The sequence below is a fragment of the Phyllobates terribilis genome, unplaced genomic scaffold (genome assembly GCF_046119375.1).
Source record: "Phyllobates terribilis strain yellow unplaced genomic scaffold, ASM4611937v1 Scaffold_2__4_contigs__length_985480577, whole genome shotgun sequence".
NCBI classification, from domain to species: domain Eukaryota; kingdom Metazoa; phylum Chordata; class Amphibia; order Anura; family Dendrobatidae; genus Phyllobates; species Phyllobates terribilis.
This window is the reverse complement of record NW_027362762.1, coordinates 368,590,071-368,610,120: the sequence shown is the minus strand read 5'-3', so window position 1 is coordinate 368,610,120 and position 20,050 is coordinate 368,590,071. Positions and strand designations below refer to the sequence as shown.

General features: G+C 43.0%; 1 protein-coding gene across 11 annotated transcripts in view; it reads right to left on the bottom strand.

The window, feature by feature from the left end:
* DMD (dystrophin) overlaps window positions 1–20,050 on the bottom strand; it is a 3,940,859-nt gene that overhangs the window by 2,143,488 nt on the left and 1,777,321 nt on the right. For all 11 annotated transcript variants that reach the window (XM_073664716.1, XM_073664719.1, XM_073664714.1 and 8 more), the window contains 2 exons: window positions 4,108–4,221; window positions 3,780–3,935 (listed from right to left, as the gene is read on the bottom strand). In XM_073664716.1, the coding sequence (XP_073520817.1) occupies window positions 3,780–3,935; window positions 4,108–4,221 (270 nt within the window). The remainder of the gene's footprint in view (window positions 1–3,779; window positions 3,936–4,107; window positions 4,222–20,050) is intronic.

Here is a 20,050-nt window from a genome sequence, read left to right as displayed (position 1 = left end):
TTAAGAAACTATACTTATGTAGACATGTGGTAAATGTCATAAATTAACTATTTTTTGTGATATACAGTACAGACCAAAAGTTTGGACACACCTTCTCATTTAAAGATTTTTCTGTATTTTCATGACTATGAAAATTGTGCATTCACACTGAAGGCATCAAAACTATGAATTAACACATGTGGAATTATATACTTAGCAAAAAAGTGTGAAACAACTGAGAATATGTCTTATATTCCAGGTTCTTCAAAGTAGCCACCTTTTGCTTTGATGGCTGCTTTGCACACTCTTGGCATTCTCTTGATGAGCTTCAAGAGGTAGTCGCTGGAAATGGTTTTCACTTCACAGGTGTGCCCTGCCAGGTTTAATAAGTGGGATTTCTTGCCTTATAAATGGGGTTGGGACCATCAGTTGTGTTGTGCAGAAGTCAGGTGGATACACAGCTGATAGTCCTACTGAATAGACTGTTAGAATTTGTATTATAGCAAGAAAAAAGCAGCTAAGTAAAGAAAAACGAGTGGCCATCATTACTTTAAGAAATGAAGGTCAGTCAGTGCGAAAAATTGGGCAAACTTTGAAAGTATCCCCAAGTGCAGTTGCAAAAACCATCAAGCGCTACAAAGTAACTGGCTCACATGTGGACCGCCCCAGGAAAGGAAGACCAAGAGTCACCTCTGCTTCTGAGAATAAGTTTATCCAAGTCACCAGCCTCAGAAATTGCAGGTTAACAGCAGCTCAGATTAGAGACCAGGTCAATGCCACACAGAGTTCTAGCAGCAGACACCAGGCCTTCATGGTAAAATAGCTGCTAGGAAACCACTGCTAAGGATAGGCAACAAGCAGAAGAGACTTTTTTGGGCTAAAGAACACAAGGAATGGACATTAGACCAGTGGAAATCTGTGCTTTGGTCTGATGAGTCCAAATTTGAGATCTTTGGTTCCTACCACCGTGTCTTTATGCGACGCAGAAAAGGTGAACGGATGGACTCTACATGCCTGGTTACCACTGTGAAGCATGGAGGAGGAGATGTGATGGTGTGGGGGTGCTTTGCTGGTGACACTGTTGGGGATTTATTCAAAATTGAAGGCTTACTGAACAAGCATGGCTCCCACAGCATCTTGCAGTGGCATGATATTCCATCCGGTTTGCGTTTAGTTGGACCATCATTTATTTTTCAACAGGACAATGACGCCAAACACACATCTAGGCTGTGTAAGGGCTATTTTACCAAGAAGGAGAGTGATGGGGTGCTATGCCAGATGATCTGGCCTCCACAGTCACCAGACCTGAACTCAATCGAGATGGTTTGGGGTGAACTGGAATGCAGAATGAAGGCAAAAGGGCCAACAGGTGCTAAGGATCTCTGGGAACTCCTTCAAGATTGTTGGAAGACCATTTCTGGTGACGATCTCTTGAAGCTCATCAAGAGAATGCCAAGAGTGTGCAAAGCAGTCATCAAAACAAAAGGTGGCTACTTTGAAGAACCTAGAATATAAGACATATTTTCAGTTGTTTCACACTTTTTAATTAAGTATATAATTCCACATGTGTTGATTCATAGTTTGATGCCTTCAGTGTGAATGTACAATTTTCATAGCCTTGAAAATACTGAAAAATCTTTAAATGAGAAGGTGCGTCCAAACTTTTGGTCTGTACTGTAACTCTCTGGTTTAAGGGCATAGAAATTAAAAGTTTGAAATTTGCAAAATTTTCTACATTTTCACCAAAATTTTCATATTTTCACAAATAAAAAAAAATCAGACTAAATTTACCATTAACATAAGTACAATGTTTTGTGAAAAAAGAATCTCAGAATCATTGGGATACGTTGGAGCATTCCAGAGTTATTACCAGTAATAAAGTGACACTGGTCAGAATTGTAAAATTTGGCCTGATCAGGAAGGTGAAAACAGGCTCAGGTGTGAAGAGGTTAAATATGATGATTATTTTTATTACTTCATGTGGCCGATATGTTAAAAAAGGGGTTCTACAGTTTCAAACAACCCTGTCCCCCGGTTGCAGTTTGTTTTTGAAAAAGCAAACTTTGCTTGACTTACCTTCCCCCATGTCCAGTGCTGAATCTGTGCCTCTGCTCCTGTTATTGTCTGCAGTGTTGATGTCGACATGACAGCACTGCAGTCAATACCTTAGCTCAGTGACTCAGAGGCCATTCAGAGGCACAGAGCTCGGTTATTTGGCTATAGTGCTGTCATTGCTGTAGATAATAACAGACACCAGGAACAGTATCGGAGACTAAATGCTGGACCCAAGGAGAGGGAGTAGAGCTCCGTTTGTTATTTTAAAGAAAACTACAGCCCAAACTGGAAAAATCCTTTAATTGATTATTTTTGAGCCAAAATATTGAGAAATGTAAATGAAAAAAAAAGAAAATACAGTCAATAAATAAAAAAACATTACAAATTAAAGAAAAGATTATGTTTATAATAAATGCTATTATTCTTATTTAATCCAAACTCAGAGCTCTTAGTGCGAAAGTAAGGCTACTCTCATTTAATTTTCTAAATGTACATGGGACATATACTGTATGCTTTTATACAGGCTATGAGAGTTCCTCCTGATTGGCTGCTTTATTCCATGTGACATGATAGCTGCAAAGCATTATGGTGAAGACTGCCTGGCCGCACCAAACGTCATGTGATCCTTCTCTGGCTGATGGAATCTTTTACAATTTCAGTGAATTGTTAAAAATTTTACACAAATTTGATGTGCATATCTAATTAATTTGCTCATCTCTATGGATGACATAAGCAAAAGCAGCAGTGTGTGAGTACGCAAGCCTTCCTAAAGCTGAGAAATGTTGCTGTTTTCCAAACTTGCTCCACAAATAAGTAGTCATTGATTATGTTAGCAGTGCCTTGGACTTCTTTGCATTTCTGATATATTTGTCATAGAAATCCGTATCAATAAATGTACTGAATACAATATGTTATGTTTTATTTTGCAGCATGCTAATGTATTGCAAACTATTGGCAACCACTCTGTTAAATATAGTTGAAAAAATAAATACTAACAAATCCCTGACAGACCTAATGCAAGAAGACACTTTGGGCCATTGATCCAATCCATATTAGGCTATGGATAATTCTGGCATATACTTTAGAGGTTTTTCTTGGATCATTTACCAGACTTCCCTCTAAACATGGTGTGAACCTACCCCTACTCTGATAGGGATGGAATACTCTTGTGTAGGTGAACAAATTCATGGGTGTTTAGAAAAAAGTGTAAGAATATTAGCTGCTAAAGCAAGAAAACCCTAAACAATAAAGAAAAAATTCAGATGACTGATCTCAAATCAGAGTTTAGGTCCAATCACATCTGATCTCTGAACAGGCTGTGCTGTTTTTTTCTTGTTTTTTTTAAAGACATCTAGAGACAGATAGATAGATAGATAGATAGATAGATAGATAGATAGATCGATCGATCGATCGATCGATAGATAGATAGATAGATGTAATTTTTTAAACATTAGAATATGACCTCTATAATACTTTATATTTCTCATGGCTGTCGCTTCGGACAAAATTGGTAATTGCATTGAATATTTTTTATTGATAACATTTTATCATTGAAGATTAATAGATAAATTAGGGCTTTATCAGACTAATTAATTTTAAGAATGAACTGTCCAGTTAGGACAACCTCTTTAATGCATTGAGTTAATATTCATGTAAACATTATAGCCAGCCTGAGTAAGCATGGACCATACAATAGTGTCAGATAACAAATTTTTGAGTCACTCTTTTTTGCACACATACTGTACCTGTTTACATATTAGGTCCCATTGCTCATTCAGATTTTCTAAATCCCTCTTGAGTTTTGGTTGATAGGTACGTTCAGCTTTGCTGATTAGTTTCTGTCCAACATCATTGACACTATTCACACTAGGCTGAATTGTTTGGATGTCGTTTACCAATGCCTTAAAAAAAAGTACTTTATTAAAAAAAGGAAAACATTTGAAACATGCTGTATACTGTTATTACATTTATGGAACAAGTTATATAGAAGTCTACTAGGATACAGTTAATAAAAAAAAAATCAGTCCATGATAATTTTCAGTTGAACAATAACTTGATGTCTCATGTACTTACATTACACTGTTCTAGTTGCTTTTCGAGTGCTTCTGAATCTCCAAGTGCTGGCCAATCTTCATTGAGGAAAATATTAACTTCTGCCATCCACTTATTCAAAGTCTTGAGATCAATCTAAAAAAACAAAAATATACAAAATTAATCTATTATTATGTCCCTGTGGGCAGGGCTCACACTGGAGAATAAGGGTCACAGGGACAGAGTCATGAAAACTACACACCGTGATGTTCTAATACGTTATCCTTAAGTGTGTATTTTTCTTTTTGATTCCTCCATTATGACCAAACCTGTATATATTGTGTCCCGATGCATAAGCGAAATATTGATCACTTGGGAATGTGATTGTTATCTTATATGACCTGATATCCTTTTTGTAGCCTCTACTCATTATGGTAGGTACATATCACTATCAAAACAGAGAGCCATAAAGTGGTGGACTAACCAATGCCTTGACAAGAGTATAGGATCTTGAGGAGGTTATTATACCTACTATTGGACAACTTTTCTGTATATTGTATTGTACTTCCTGCACTTTAAGTCCATTCAGACTTTTTTAGTGATAATAATTTATTTTAAGTTGGTAATAAAGGTTACATTTTATTTTCACCACTGTTTGTTATTTCACATATTGATTTTCAGTGGTTCTACATACAGGTACATCTCACTAAATTAGAATATCATCAAAAAGTTAATTTATTTCAGTTCTTCAATACAAAAAGTGTAACTCATATATTATATAGAGTCATTACAAACAGAGTGATCTATTTCAAATGTTTATTTCTGTTAATGTTGATGAATATGGCTTACAGCCAATGAAAACACAAAAGTCATTATCTCAGTAAATTAAAATGATTAACAAAAACACCTGGAAAGGCTTCCGAAGTGTTTAAAAAGGTCCCTTAGTCTGTTTCTGTAGGCTCCACAATCATGGGGAAGACTGCAGACTTGACAGATGTCCAGAAGGCAGTCATTGACACACTCCACAAGGTCCCAGAGTTCCCATTTTCATTTGGAAATCAAGGTTCCAGAGTCTTGAGGAAGAGTGGAGAGGCACACAATCCAAGCTGCTTGAGGTCTAGAGTGAAGTTTCCACAATCAGTGATGGTTTGGGGAGCCATGTCCTCTGCTGGTGTAGGTCCACTGTATTTTATCAAGACCAAAGTCAGCGTAGCCGTCTACCAGGAAATTTTAAAGCACTTCATGCTTCCCTCTGACGACTAGCTTTTTGGAGATGGAAATTTCATTCTTCAGCCGGACTTGGAACCTGTCCACACTGCCAAAAGTACCAATACCTGGTTTAAAAAAAACAGTATCACTCACTGTGCATGATTGGCCAGCAAACTCGCATGACCTTAACCCCATAGAAAATCTATGGGGTATTGTTTAGAGGAAGTTGAGAGACGCCAGACCCAACAATGCAGACGAGCTAAAGGCTGCTATCAAAGCAACCTGATCTTCCATAACACCTCAGCAATGCCACAGGCTGACTGCATCCATGCCAATCTGCATTGATGCAAAAGGAGCCCCGCCAAGTATTGAGTCCATTTACTGAACATACATTTCAGTAGGCCAACATTTCGAATTTTAAAATCATTTTTCAAGCTGTTGTTGTAAAGCATTCTTATGTACTAAGATAATGACTTTTGTGTTTTCATTGGCTGTAAGACATAATAATCAACATTAACAGAAATAAACACTTGAAATAGATCACTCTGTTTGTAATGACTCATATATGAGTTTCACTTTTTGTATTGAAAAACTGAAATAAATTAACTTTTTGATGATATTCTAATTTAGTGAGATGCACCTGTATATACCCAATTGCTGTATCGTAAAAAAATATCTAGCATGATTCTTCAGATCAGTACAATTACAGCAATACAGAACTAGCATAAATTAAAGTAGTTAAAAAAATTCAGAAATTTAAAAAAAAAATTTGTTTATGCCACCATTTTCTGAGAGAAGTAACATTTTTATTTTTTCATCGATGGAGCTGTGTGTATTTTGCATTGCAAGCAAAAGTTTTTATTGGTTCTGTTTTGGAGTACATGCAATGTTTTAATCACTTTTTATAGTATTTTAGAGAGGTGCTGTGACCAGTAAAAAACTTAATTCTTGTGTTTCATTTTTTTTTATTTTTTACAGTGTTTACTGTACGGATTATTTTATTTTATATCTTGAAAGACCGGCCTTTATAAATGCGCAATAATAAATATGATTTTTTTTATTTTCCTTGCTTTTAGTGGGGGAAAAATGGGGATGAGTCAATTTTTTTTATATTTGTTGATATTTTTAAAATCATTGTTTTTATTTTTTACTCTATTTTTTACTCCCTTTAGGAATTTGATGCTGTGATCATTTGATCACTTGTTCTATATACTGTAACACCACTGTTTGGTAGTATATGGTATTAATCACATTCTCCTATAAAACTCAGTCAGTGACTGCGCTACACAGGAATATCAACATGCAAGCCATGGAAGGCTTCAGCAGGCACCTGGCTGCATTGTTTCTTCCCAACCATATTGCTAGGGGGCTGGCAATAAGAGCCATTGTGAGCACCAGCAACAGTTCCATTTAAATGCCACTGTCAGAGATTGACACCATCTAAATGATTAAGAGCAGCAATCAGAACTTAGCTCTGGTTGCTTCTGCTTAAGACATATGACACTGCATTCTAAGCAAGAGTAGAAAGCTCAGCCATCTCCATATTTGGGGACTCCAGCATGTATGTACTGGTACATCCATTTGCACTAAAAGGTTAATGAGGTTGACAGGTGGTATTAGTATATAAATCATTCTAGAAATCACAGGTAATCTAACATTTTGCATGAGAGAGATTGACAAGTTTCAGAAATATGCATATGTATTTGTAGGGAGACAAGACACTGTAGAACCAGAACAGCATGGAGGCGTGGCAAAGGGGATAAGTTTGATCAGGACTTTGGGGACAGCGTTGTAAGGGAAACGAGCTGAGGAGAAAAACAGAACGTGTGCAAGCTCTGAGGTGATTCTGACGCTGAAGAGAGAGACAAGAGGAGCAACAGCAGCGTCCGGAGCTCCTGTTAGGAAGAGAGGTGCCGCTTATCCGCCCAGCCCAGACGTCGACTGTCAAGCCCCGAAGACCCAAGTGACGCCAGTCAAGGTTCCTCACCCAGGTGATGTCAGTCGACAGAACGGGAAGAGGTTGCAGAGGCATGGTTCTCGATGTGTGCGCCAGTAACTGGACATCGCAGAAGCTCCGGAGATGTCAGATCAAAGATTCACAGTCAGCTTGGCGACCAGGAAGAATGCGCGAGACGGGTGGTTACTAGTGATGAGCGAGCGCTAAAATGCTCGGGTACTCGTTGCTCAGGTCGAGCAGATTGGAATACTCGGGTGCTCGACCCGAGCAATGAGCCCAATGTAAGTCTATGGGAAACTCGAGCATTTTTCAGGCGGCTCCCCCCCGGCGGTCTGCAGAGGGCCTAAACATTGCCCAAATCGATGGGAACAGTGCTCAAATGACATGGGGACAGGATGGAGAAGACCCCTGAAGCATTTCTGACTCCCAGGTCACTGCTGTCAACAACATTGTCAGAGGTATTACGCCACTTTTACGGACTCACAATAAAACATACCAAAACGAAACCAAAATGGATTTTCCTGGGAAATATTTTAAGAAACATCCTTTCCATGACATGTACAATGTATATAAAGCAAAATAAATAACCAAAAACAAAAATACTCCTCCACACCTTGGGCTATGTTCACATGTAGCGTTTTTGATGCGTTTTTGCACTTTTGCATTGCTTTGAACAAAGACAAATGCATTCACTGAGAAATGTCATTGCAACATTTTACAACCTTAGCTGGCCATGTGGTGCGTGACACATCATCGGACACATGCATACAGTGCTGAAAAGACATGGGAACAGCATGGGGAAGACCTCTAGAAGCATTTCTGACTCCCAGGTCACTGCCTAAAAGTGTGCCCATCATAAGTGATCCTTGGCGCATGCAAAGATGCCTCCCGCCATGCACCTGTCGTTGCAGACTTGCAACAATCACCGTTCACGTCCTTGTCCCAGTGCAGGGTTCAGTTGTCCCTACCCCATTCCTTGGAATGCAAGTGCAAGTATGCAGCCAGCCACCCACCCACCCACAGGCTGCAATACTATACTGCCAAATTTTGGACAGCTGCTTGCACTTGAAATGTGGCCTTTTAGGCTCGTGGAGGCGGAAGCTTTTCATAACCTCATGCAGGCGGCGGCCAGGTGTCCATACTCGGTCCCCAGCCGCCACTGTTTCTCCCGGTGTCGCCTCCGCCTTCCACTTACTGGTAAGGACCGCCTAACCACAAACACATGGACAGATGAATGTGGCCAGGGATGGTACAGAGCCAGTCCACAACTTTTTTTGCTGAGAGTTGTATTTAGCTCGGTGAAAGGACTGGCATAGAGGGAAACCGTATCTACCCTGGGTGTCATTTCTCCCAGGAAGTTCTCTAATGCAGCTTGTTGCAGAAGCAATGGCAGCCCATCCAACATCAACTCGCACTTGTCGGTGGTGCTTTGACACACACACATCTTTCTTTGCGCACTTAATTTCATGAATACAGAGTTGGACAATAGCCTGATCTGCAATGCGGTTTAAGAAATAACATGCATTAGCATGTCCGATCCACATTAAAAAGGTAACCATAGAGTGTCCGGGAACATTCCGCCACACTTTTCTTAGCCAGGGCTGCTTCTCGGCAGGGTAGCACGGGCCCACCAGAGAACCGGAGACTCCTATGGAGGACCCTGACTTCTCCTTCGGGAGAGTTCATAGTGCCGAGATGAAGCCATGATGATGATAGAGGCCACCATCTGCTTAGTTTTCTGTTACTTGGAATGCAAGTGCAAGTATGCAGCCAGCCACCCACCCACCCACAGGCTGCAACACTAAACTGCCAGATATCTGGGCAGCTGCTTGCACTTGAAATATGGCTTTTTAAGCTCGTGGAGGTGGAAGCTTTTCACAACCTCATGCCGGCGGCGGCCGTGTGTCCATACTCTGTCCCCAGCCGCCACTATTTCACCCAGTATCGTCTCCGCCTTCCACAAGCACGGGTCCCACAACATTACCTGTGCTCTCCCTAGTGCACTTACTCGAAAGGACCGCCTAACCACAAACACATGGACAGGTGAATGTGGCCAGGGACGGTACGGAGCCAGTCCACAACTTTATTTACTGAGAGTTGTATTTAGCTCGGTGAAAGGACTGGCATAGAGGGAAACCGTATCTACTCCGGCTGTCATTTCTCCGTCACCAGGTTCCGCCCATTGTCACACTTGACCATACCTGGCTGTATGTTCAGCGGTGAGAGCCACAGATAAGGCTGCTGTGTTACAGCTTTCAACAACTCTGCAGCGCTGGGCGGTTTGTCAATTAAGCATTAAGCATATTATCTTCAGCACAGCCTGTTGCCGCTTGGCCAAGGCAGTGCTGCAGTGCTGTCAGCTTGTGACTGATGTGGTCATTTCGGAGATGGAGGAGGAGGTGCATGAGCTGAACAATGTGATTACATTGAGGTTAAATTGGTGTCGCTGTTTTTTATACTAAAGAAAGATCCTATTGTTTTGGTTTTTTTACGTTATTTTTAAAGACAAATGCATTCACCGGAAATGTCATTTTAACATTTTACAACCTTATCAGGCAATGCGGTGTGTGACACATCATCAAACACATCCTGCTTTATTTATGATGGAGGGACTCTGAAAGTCATAAAGCCTATTTTTATAGGGACATCAGATGGCTCTTACTATTCTTAAAAGGCCAGCAGTCGGCCCTCGCTATTGTTAGAGAGCCATAAGCCAGCTATGCTTTGTTGTTCCCATTATTAGCAAGTGGGTCTCCTATACTGTTATTGCATATCCAATGACTGCAAGGGCTGCCAAAAATTTGGACGCAACCCAATACCCCTTTGAAGAGACATAGAGGAGGGTCTCAGTAAAAAAAATGTTCCCATTATAAAGGAGCGGGTCTCCTATAGTGGTAATGCCCATGATGTGACTGCAACGGCTGCCAAAATTTGGCAAAAACCACACTAAGAATTTAAGGACACACAGAGCAGGGCCACAGTAACAAGTACGACATGTTCGCATTAGAAAGGAAAGAGTCTGCTATACAGTTATAGGCTTTGCAGTGAGTCCAACGGCTGACCAATTTTAGGAAAAACCCCACTAAGAATTTAAAGACACATAGAGAAGGGCCACAGTAACAAGGTACGACATGTTCCAATTAGAAATGAGAGGGTCTGCTATACAGTTATAGGGTATGCAGTGAGTCCAACGGCTGACCAATTTTAGGAAAAACTGCACTAAGAATTTAAAGACACACAGAGCAGGGCCATAGTAACAAGGTACGACACGTTCCCATTAGAAAGGAGAGGGTCTGCTATACAGTTATAGGGTATGCAGTGAGTCCAACGGCTGACCAATTTTAGGAAAAACCCCATTAAGAATTTAAAGACACACAGAGCAGGGCCACAGTAACAAGTATGACATGTTCCCATTAGAAAGGAGAGAGTCTGATATACAGTAGTGTTGAGCCACCCCCGTAGTGTTCGAGTTCGGTTCGGTTCGTCGAACACCCGTATGTTCGCCGAACTGTTCATCAAACTGTTCGTCGAACACCGTCGAACACCATTAAAACCAATGGCAGGCAAACAAAAACACATAGAAACACATAGAAAACACATAGAAAACACTTCAAAATGTGTCCAAAAGCTGACAAACTGCTCAGAAGACACAACTAACACATGGAAAAGTGACAAGTACATATAGTCATGCGAAAAGAAAAGAGGTGGAGGAGTAAAAGGAGAGGGAGACACAGATATAGGCATGTCATGCCCTTCTAAAACCAAAAAAGTGCGAAGCCGACACGGCCAGTACCTTCCTGCCCGTGCGACCTCCGTGTCGCCGGGTTTGTGCCAGAGCCGCGGTGGACCCTGACGGCCAGCCCCCCTCTCCCAATACTGATGCCTTTCCGCTGGTGGGTCAAGCCCCCCCCGCGGTGGGGGGGAGTAACATCTGCAGAAGAAAGACCATCTTCCAAACTAAGATGTCTACTTCTTTCGTGGACAATGTAATATTATCCCTTTCTTACGGACACGTCAATTAGAGATGAGCGTTGTTCTACTCGAACTGTTCGCCAATCTCAAATTCGAGCTGTTTTGGGCGGTGTTCGAGCCATTCGGCGAACACGAACAATTTGAGAAAAATTCGGCTGTTCGAGGTTATGTTCGATAACTGTTCGTGCACCAAAATCATAACTGGATTTTTTCTCAGTAATGATGAAAATTAATGTTAATACGCAGTTTGAGTGTACAGCGGGGTGGGGGGAGGGGCAGGGGATGGATCTCTGCAGGAACAATGAAGATCTCCATTTTTTTTTCTCTTTCCCGCATTTGCAGTGGGGAGGTGCAATCTGTCAGCCTATCAGCAGCGCACACACGGAGCGAAGTGCTTTTTTTCACACAAGCAAGGGCATGTGTCATTGGCAGTGTATGTCACATGTCCTTGCCCTATAAGACCAAGCCATTTTCCCCGTCGCCACCATTTTCTCACTGCTGCAGCTGCGTGTTAGACTGCACCGCTGTTGCTGTGTGCGCTATACCTTGTTAATTTCAAGCCAATTTTCGCACAAATATACAGATAGCTTGGGAGTAGGGAATAGTTGTGATTGCAGTCCTTTTAAGGACTAGGTTACAGCATTTCCTACGACTTTTATCAGGGAGGTCTGTGCTCTTAAATAGATAGGTTGTGGGAGTAAAGACTAATTGTAATTGGAGTCCTTTTCAGGACTAGGTTACATGAGTTCCTATCAGTTTTTGCCAGGCAGGTCTGTGCCAGTGCTGTGCAAGTTTTTTTCACAGCATTTGGCTGAATCTAGCAAAGCTAATCCTTTTTGGCCTATTGCAGAGTGTGTTAGTCAGTGGAGTAGCCTATCTGTGTTGCAAGATATAACACCTGTGTATAGAATACCAATTTTTTTACTGCACCTAGTGAAGTAAAATCTTTTGGGCATAGCATCATTCTATTAGTCCATCTATACTGACCTCCATCAGGTTGCAAACTGAATATAATTTTTTTCTGCATCTAGCTCTGAAAAAATATTTGGGCTTCTAGCGGTGTGTGGGACTTGGTCTATTAGTCCATCTATACTGACCTCCATCAGGTTGCAAATTAAAAATAATTTTTTTCTGCATCTAGCTCTGAAAAAATATTTGGGCTTCTAGCAGTGTGTGGGACTTGGTCTATTAGTCCATCTATACTGACCTCCATCAGGTTGCAAATTAAAAATAATTTTTTTCTGCATCTAGCTCTGAAAAAATATTTGGGCTTCTAGCAGTGTGTGGGACTTGGTCTATTAGTCCATCTATACTGACCTCCATCAGGTTGCAAATTAAAAATAATTTTTTTCTTCATTTAGCTCTGAAAAAATATTTGGGCTTCTATCAGTGTGTGGGACTTGTTCTATTAGTCCTTCTATACTGACCTCCAGCAGGTTGCAAATTGAATATAATTTTTTTCTGCATCTAGCTCTGAAAAAATAGTTGGGCTTCTAGCGGTGTGTGGGACTTGGTCTATTAGTCCATCTATACTGACCTCCATCAGGTTGCAATTTAAAAATAATTTTTTTCTGCATCTAGCTCTGAAAAAATATTTGGGCTTCTAGCAGTGTGTGGGACTTGGTCTATTAGTCCATCTATACTGACCTCCATCAGGTTGCAAATTAAAAATAATTTTTTTCTGCATCTAGCTCTGAAAAAATATTTGGGCTTCTAGCGGTGTGTGGGACTTGGTCTATTAGTCCATCTATACTGACCTCCATCAGGTTGCAAATTAAAAATATTTTTTTTCTGCATCTAGCTCTGAAAAAATATTTGGGCTTCTAGCAGTGTGTGGGACTTGGTCTATTAGTCCATCTATACTGACCTCCATCAGGTTGCAAATTAAAAATAATTTTTTTCTGCATCTAGCTCTGAAAAAATATTTGGGCTTCTAGCGGTGTGTGGAACTTGGTCTATTAGTCCATCTATACTGACCTCCATCAGGTTGCAAATTAAAAATAATTTTTTTCTGCATCTAGCTCTGAAAAAATATTTGGGCTTCTAGCAGTGTGTGGGACTTGGTCTATTAGTCCATCTATACTGACCTCCATCAGGTTGCAAATTAAAAATAATTTTTTTCTTCATTTAGCTCTGAAAAAATATTTGGGCTTCTAGCAGTGTGTGGGACTTGTTCTATTAGTCCTTCTATACTGACCTCCAGCAGGTTGCAAATTGAATATAATTTTTTTCTGCATCTAGCTCTGAAAAAATAGTTGGGCTTCTAGCGGTGTGTGGGACTTGGTCTATTAGTCCATCTATACTGACCTCCATCAGGTTGCAAATTAAAAATAATTTTTTTTTGCATCTAGCTCTGAAAAAATATTTGGGCTTCTAGCAGTGTGTGGGACTTGGTCTATTAGTCCATCTATACTGACCTCCATCAGGTTGCAAATTAAAAATAATTTTTATCTGCATCTACAGTACCTCTGAAAAAATATTTGGGCTTCTAGCAGTGTGTGGGACTATTTGTATTAGTCCATCTATACTGACCTCCATCAGGTTGCAAATTCAAAATAATTTTTTTCTGCATCTAACCCAGCCAATAGTTTTGGCCTAATACCACAGTTTGGCCACTCAGCTCTGCTCGGTTACCATCCATTGTTTTTTTGTGCAAACAACTCCAGAGTTGTGAATTAGTTTACCACCAAAATGAGTGGAAAAAGGCCTGCTGCTGGTGGAAAGGGGAATAGGCGTGTTGGGAAGGGGAAAAAAGGTTGTGTCCGTGGGGTAGGTGTTAAAGCAACAGTAACATCTGCAGAAGAAAGACCATCTTCCAGCCAAACTAAAATGTCTACTTCTTTTAGCGGACAATGTGATAAGATCCCTTTCTTACGGCCACACCAATCGCTACAAATTCCAGATGAGGCACAAAAACAGCAGGTGCTTCAACGGATATCAAGTGCTCCTTTAAGTGGGCGCTCCTCCACATCAACTTCAACATCACAAATACTCCAGTCCTCAAAGGTGTCACCCAAATCGCACTTGCTTCCTCACAGCTCCCAAATCTCCAGCTGCCCGTCTGAGTATGAGGTAGAACAGATGGTTGAGTCTGCAGAGCTGTTTACTCATACTATAGCCTGGGAATCAGAGGTCGACTCCAGCGCTTCTGTGAATCCAGACGAGGAAATGATCTGCACTGATGCCCAGAATCTTTATGAGTCGGATCCAGGACCAGACGCAGAAGGTTCTGACCATAATGTAGACCCTCATTCCCAAACTGTAACTCCTGTTGGTGGAGACAATGAGGAAGACGATGATAAGACTCAAATACCTGATTGGAGCGACAACTTTAGTTTTTTGTCCGGGCAGGAACAGGTTGGCTCTGAGGACGACGGGTGTGATAACGCACAGGGTGATGATGATGAGGTCGGAGATCCCACTTACTGTCAACCCACAGTCAGCCAAGAGATGAGGTCAGCAGAGGAGGTGGAGGAAGATGCTAGTGACGACGAGGTCAGGTTGCGCCTTCCTGGACAGAGACGTAGTACTGGAAGCACGTCAACAACTGCATCCTCAAACACAACTCTGCCTCTCACCACAAGTCGTGGTGGCTCTTCAGGTCGCATGGGTGCTAAGCCTTGCATAGCCTGGGCATTTTTTCAGATGGATAAAGATGACCCAACTCGTGTTATCTGTAACATTTGTCAGCAAAAGCTAAGTAGAGGCCAAAAAATACATAGTTTGAGTACTTCATGCATGAACCGGCACATGGACATGAAGCATAAGTTGCAGTGGGAAGCTCAGTGTGCTACAATGCGGCCTAGCCGGCCGGGCCAATCACCGTCTGCCATATCTTGTGCATCCGCGGCCTCTTCATCCTCTGTGACTGGGGGGACAGCAGTCACACCTGTTTTGGGGCACAGACCTGCCACCTCTTTACCCGCAACAGCCAGCGTGATTGGCAGGTCATCATTTTCTTTGGAGGTGGTAACACCAGCTGGTGTTGAGCGCTGTCCGACATCGATAGCACCACCTTTGGATCAAGGCAACCTAACATGTCCGCCTGCATCTTCCTCACAGACTGGCAGTTTGCCGGGGACACCCTTATCAACCCCGTCTAAGCACAATAGCCAGCCCTCGGTCCCTCAGATGTGGACAAGTAAAAGACCATTTCCTCCTAGCCATGAGAAAGCTAAGAGGTTGAATTTCACCATCTGCAAGCTCTTGGCTACAGAAATGCTGCCTTTCCGCCTGGTGGACACAGAGGATTTTCGAGACCTTATGTCCGTCGCAGTGCCCCAGTACCAGATGCCCAGTCGGCACTACTTCTCAAAGAAAGGTGTGCCTGCGCTCCACCAGCATGTCGCACACAACATCACCGCTTCTTTGAGAAACTCTGTGTGTGACAGGGTGCATTTCACCACAGACACTTGGACGAGTAGGCATGGACAGGGGCGTTACATGTCGCTGACTGGGCACTGGGTAACTATGGTGACAGCAGGACAAGGGGCTGCTGTCCAAGTCTTGCCGTCCCCACGAGTTGTGCGTCAATCCTCTTTATGTCAAAGTTCCTCCACTGCTTCTGCCTCCTCAACCTCCTCTCGGTCTTCCACCTGCACCCAAAGCCTGTCTGGTCATGCCACAAGCTTTCTAACTGCGCAGAAGGGATCCTGCACACCTCCTTACTATGCTGGCAGTAGGGCTCAACGTCATCAGGCGGTTTTTACATTGAAATGTCTGGGAAATGTGAGTCACACAGCTGAGGAGTTGTGGTCAGCTCTGGAGAACCAATTTCATGAATGGTTGTCTCCACTGGACCTGAAACCAGGGAAGGCCGTGTGCGACAATGCTGCAAACCTGGGTGCGGCCCTTCGCCGGGGCAATGTCACACACGTGCCTTGCATGGCTCACGTGTTGAACCTGGTTGTCCAGCAATTTTTAGCCCACTATCCCAGACTAGATGGCCTTCTGCAGAGGGCACGGTCGCTGTGTGCTCACTTCCGCCGTTCGCATCCCGCAGCTCAGCGACTTACATCTCTACAGAAGTCGTTGGGCCTGCCACTTCACCGGCTAAAATGCGATGTGCCTACCCGGTGGAATTCAACTCTGCACATGTTGCAGCGACTGTGGCAGCACCGACAAGCCCTGGTGCAATACGTTCTGACGTATAGCCTGGGCCAACGAGATTCAGAGGTGGGGCAAATCACGCTGGAGGAGTGGTCTCAGATCAGGGACCTATGCACCCTTCTGCACAGTTTTGAAATGGCGACGAAGATGTTTAGTGCTGACGATGCCATTATCAGCATGACTATTCCGGTGATTTACATGCTGGAGCACATGTTAAACAGAATTCGGAGTCAGGTGGTGGCACAAGAGGAGGTGGAGGAAGTAGAGGAGGAGGAGTTGTATGCGGAAGGGCTAACATCTGCAAGGTCCAGACGGTCGGCAGCACCAAGGCGGCAGGCATGTGAGGGTGGGGGAGATGGTTTTACCAGGGCGCATGGTAGCAGCCAAACTAGTGAGGAAGGTGCAGGAGCCCAGGAAGAAGTGGAGGACGAACTGATGGAAGACTCATCAGATGAGGGAGACCTTGATCACATTTCTGTTGTGCGAGGTTGGGGGGAGAGGACAGAGGAAGGAAGCATGATTGTTACCTCGCCACCAACACAACAGGGACTTGGTGCTCCTGGATGCGCAACACACATGAGTGCCTTCTTGCTGCACTACCTGCAACATGACCCTCGAATTGTGAGAATTAGAAAAAATCCTGACTACTGGGTTGCCACACTGTTAGATCCCCGGTACAAAAGTAAATTTGCAGAAATTATTCCTGCCATAGAAAGGGATGCACGCATGCAGGAGTATCAGCAGAGACTGTTGCAGAATCTTACATGTGCTTTTCCACAAAATACCAGTGGTGCACGTAGTGAATCTCACAGTTCCAACTTGCCAACCGTGGGACCGTCAAGTGTTCAGCACTCAAACCGTAACAGAACCACAGTATCTGCTGGTAACATCAATTTTGCGGAATCATTTCACCACTTTTTTAGCCCATCCTTTGCAAGGCCACAGGAGACAAGAAGTCTGACACATAGTCAACGCCTAGAGACGATGGTACAGGAGTATCTCCAAGTAAACATTGAAGCCACGACTGTGTCACTGGACCCTTGCTCTTTTTGGGCTTCCAATCTGGATAAATGGCCGGAGCTAGCCACTTACGCCTTGGAGATCTTGTCATGCCCCGCAGCCAGCGTTCTGTCTGAACGTGTGTTCAGCGCTGCTGGTGGTGTGCTGACAGATAAGCGCACGCGGCTCTCCACTGATAATGTAGACAGACTCACGTTCATAAAGATGAACAAATCATGGATCCGAAACGACTTTTCTACCCCTGTGTCATCCTGGGGAGAGTAAAAGCTTGATGATTGGTTAAAATCACCCTACCAACCGTTTTAAGCTTTCAAATTACTAATCATGTTTATCTGTATCTTGACTGGAAAATAATTTGGGCTTTGTAGCAGTGTGCAGCACTGATCCTATTAGGCCATCTATACTAAAGCTTCACCAGATTTAAAATTAAAACTAATTTTTAGCTGCATCTAGCCCGGAAAATAATTTTGGGGCTCCGAGATGCGCAAGGCACATAAGTGCCTTCTTGCTGCACTACCTGCAGCATGACCCTCATATTGTCAGAATTCGAAGTAATCATGACTACTGGGTTGCCACACTCTTAGATCCCCCAAACTTTTCGATCAACCTTTTCATTTTAATAAAGACCAAAAAAATGGTCATTTTTGAAATTATAAGCATTAGCAGGTTGTTAGAAACTGAAATCAAACAGTTTTCAACTCAAAACTTTATTCTAGGTGATGTTACATTTTCACATAGGACCCCTTGTTCGAAATGAGCTTCTGAACTCTCTCGTCCATTGAATTTGTCAGGTTTTGGATGGTTTCTGCTTCAATTGTTTTGCATGAGGACAGAATACCCTCCCAGAGCTGTTGCTTAGATGTGAACTGCCTCCCGCCATCATAGACACTCCTTTTAATGATGCTCCAAAGGTTCTGAATGGGGTAGAGGTCAGGGGAGCATGGGGGTCACACCATAAGTTTGTCCCCTTTTATGCCCATATCAGCCAGAGATGCAGATGTTTTATGTGCAGCATGAGATGGTGCATTATCATGCAGAAAAATGATCTTGCTGTGAAATACACGGTTCTTCTTCTTGAACCATGGCAGGAAGTGCTGTTTGAGAAAATCCACATACATTATGGAGTTCATCTTTAGCGCCTTCAGGGATCCTAAAGGGGCCGACAATCTCTCTCCCCATGATTCCAGCCCAAAACACCTCCTCCTTGTTGGCGCTGTAGCCGTGTTTGCGTGGGGTGTCCATCAACCAGCCATCCTCCACTCCATCCATCTGGACCATCGAGCGCTGCATGGCACTCATCCGTGAACAAAACAGTGTTGAAATCAGTCTTCATGTAATGTTTGGCCCACTGGAGCCGTTTCTGCTTGTGTGAAGTGGATAGAGGAGGTCGACAGGATGGCGCATGCACAGCTGCAAACCTCTGAAGGACCCTGCATCTTGTTGTTCGGGGGACGTTGGAGGCACAAGCAGCTTCAAAAACTTGTCTGCTGCTATGACAAGGCTTTTTTGCCGCTGCTCTTTCAACCTGACGTAATTGCCTGTAGGAAAGAGTCCTCAATTTGCCCTTATCAGCACGCACACGTGTGTACTGTGAATCAGCTACATACTTCTTGATTGCCAAGACACTTCATCCTGATCATCGCACAATGTTGATTGTAGTCATGCCTTGACCTAAACACTCCACAATTTGTTGCTTCTCAGCAGCCGACACATCCTTTTTCTTTCCCATTTTGGCAGAAAATGTAGGCTGCTTAATAATGTGAGAGAGCCTTCTTAAGTAGTCTTGCCTTTCATTGGACACACCTGCCAAACTAATTAGCACAGGTGTCTGCAATTGCTTACAGTGATATAAAGAGCCCTGACACACATCACCATCAATGAGTTTAACTGACAAACAAAAAAATTATTCCCTTATCACTCCTAAACACTTTTTGTATAATAATTTGGAACGCAGTGTACATGTGCTTTTCCACAAAACACCAGTGGTTCACGTAGTGAATCTTACAGTTCTAACTTGCCAACCGTGGTCTGTATGGAGTTGTTCAATAAAGGGCCCAAAATTAAGATAACATAGATGGGAGAGGTCTCTATGAATAGGAATTCCTAAGTATTTGATACCCTGTGAGGGCCAGGCAAAGGGAAAGTTGAACTGGATGGAATCCTATATGGATTTGGGGAGAGAGACATCGAGGGCCTCAGACTTCGCTGCATTGATTTTAAAATTTTACCATGTAACAAAGTGATCTATTTCAGCCATAACAGCATGGATGGATATATGTGATTGAGTGATATATACTAGGACATCATCAGCAAATAGAGAGCACTTGTACTCGGTGCCTCCCACCTCAATCCACCTAATATTGGGGTTATGGCGAATTGATGAGAGCAGGTGCTCCGTCACTAGGATGTATAAGAGAGGGGACAGAGGACATCACTGCCTTGTCCCATTGGTGATTGTGAAAGGTGATGAAAATGTTCTGACGCACCCCCTGGGCCTTGGGACACTCGGAGCCGGACCCTTTTTGGTGGATGCTGGTGGTTGTAGTCTTCGTGGCGGCGACCCAGTTCCGTGGCTCAGGGCGGTCAAACCAGTGGCGGAACTATTTATGTGGTTTTCATGTTTAAATGTCCGACTACGCCACCCGTGGATTGCGGTCAGAGTGAACCGCCGCTACAGGGCAGACCACTGAGGCTGGTGTTGTGGGTGCAGCAGAGCGT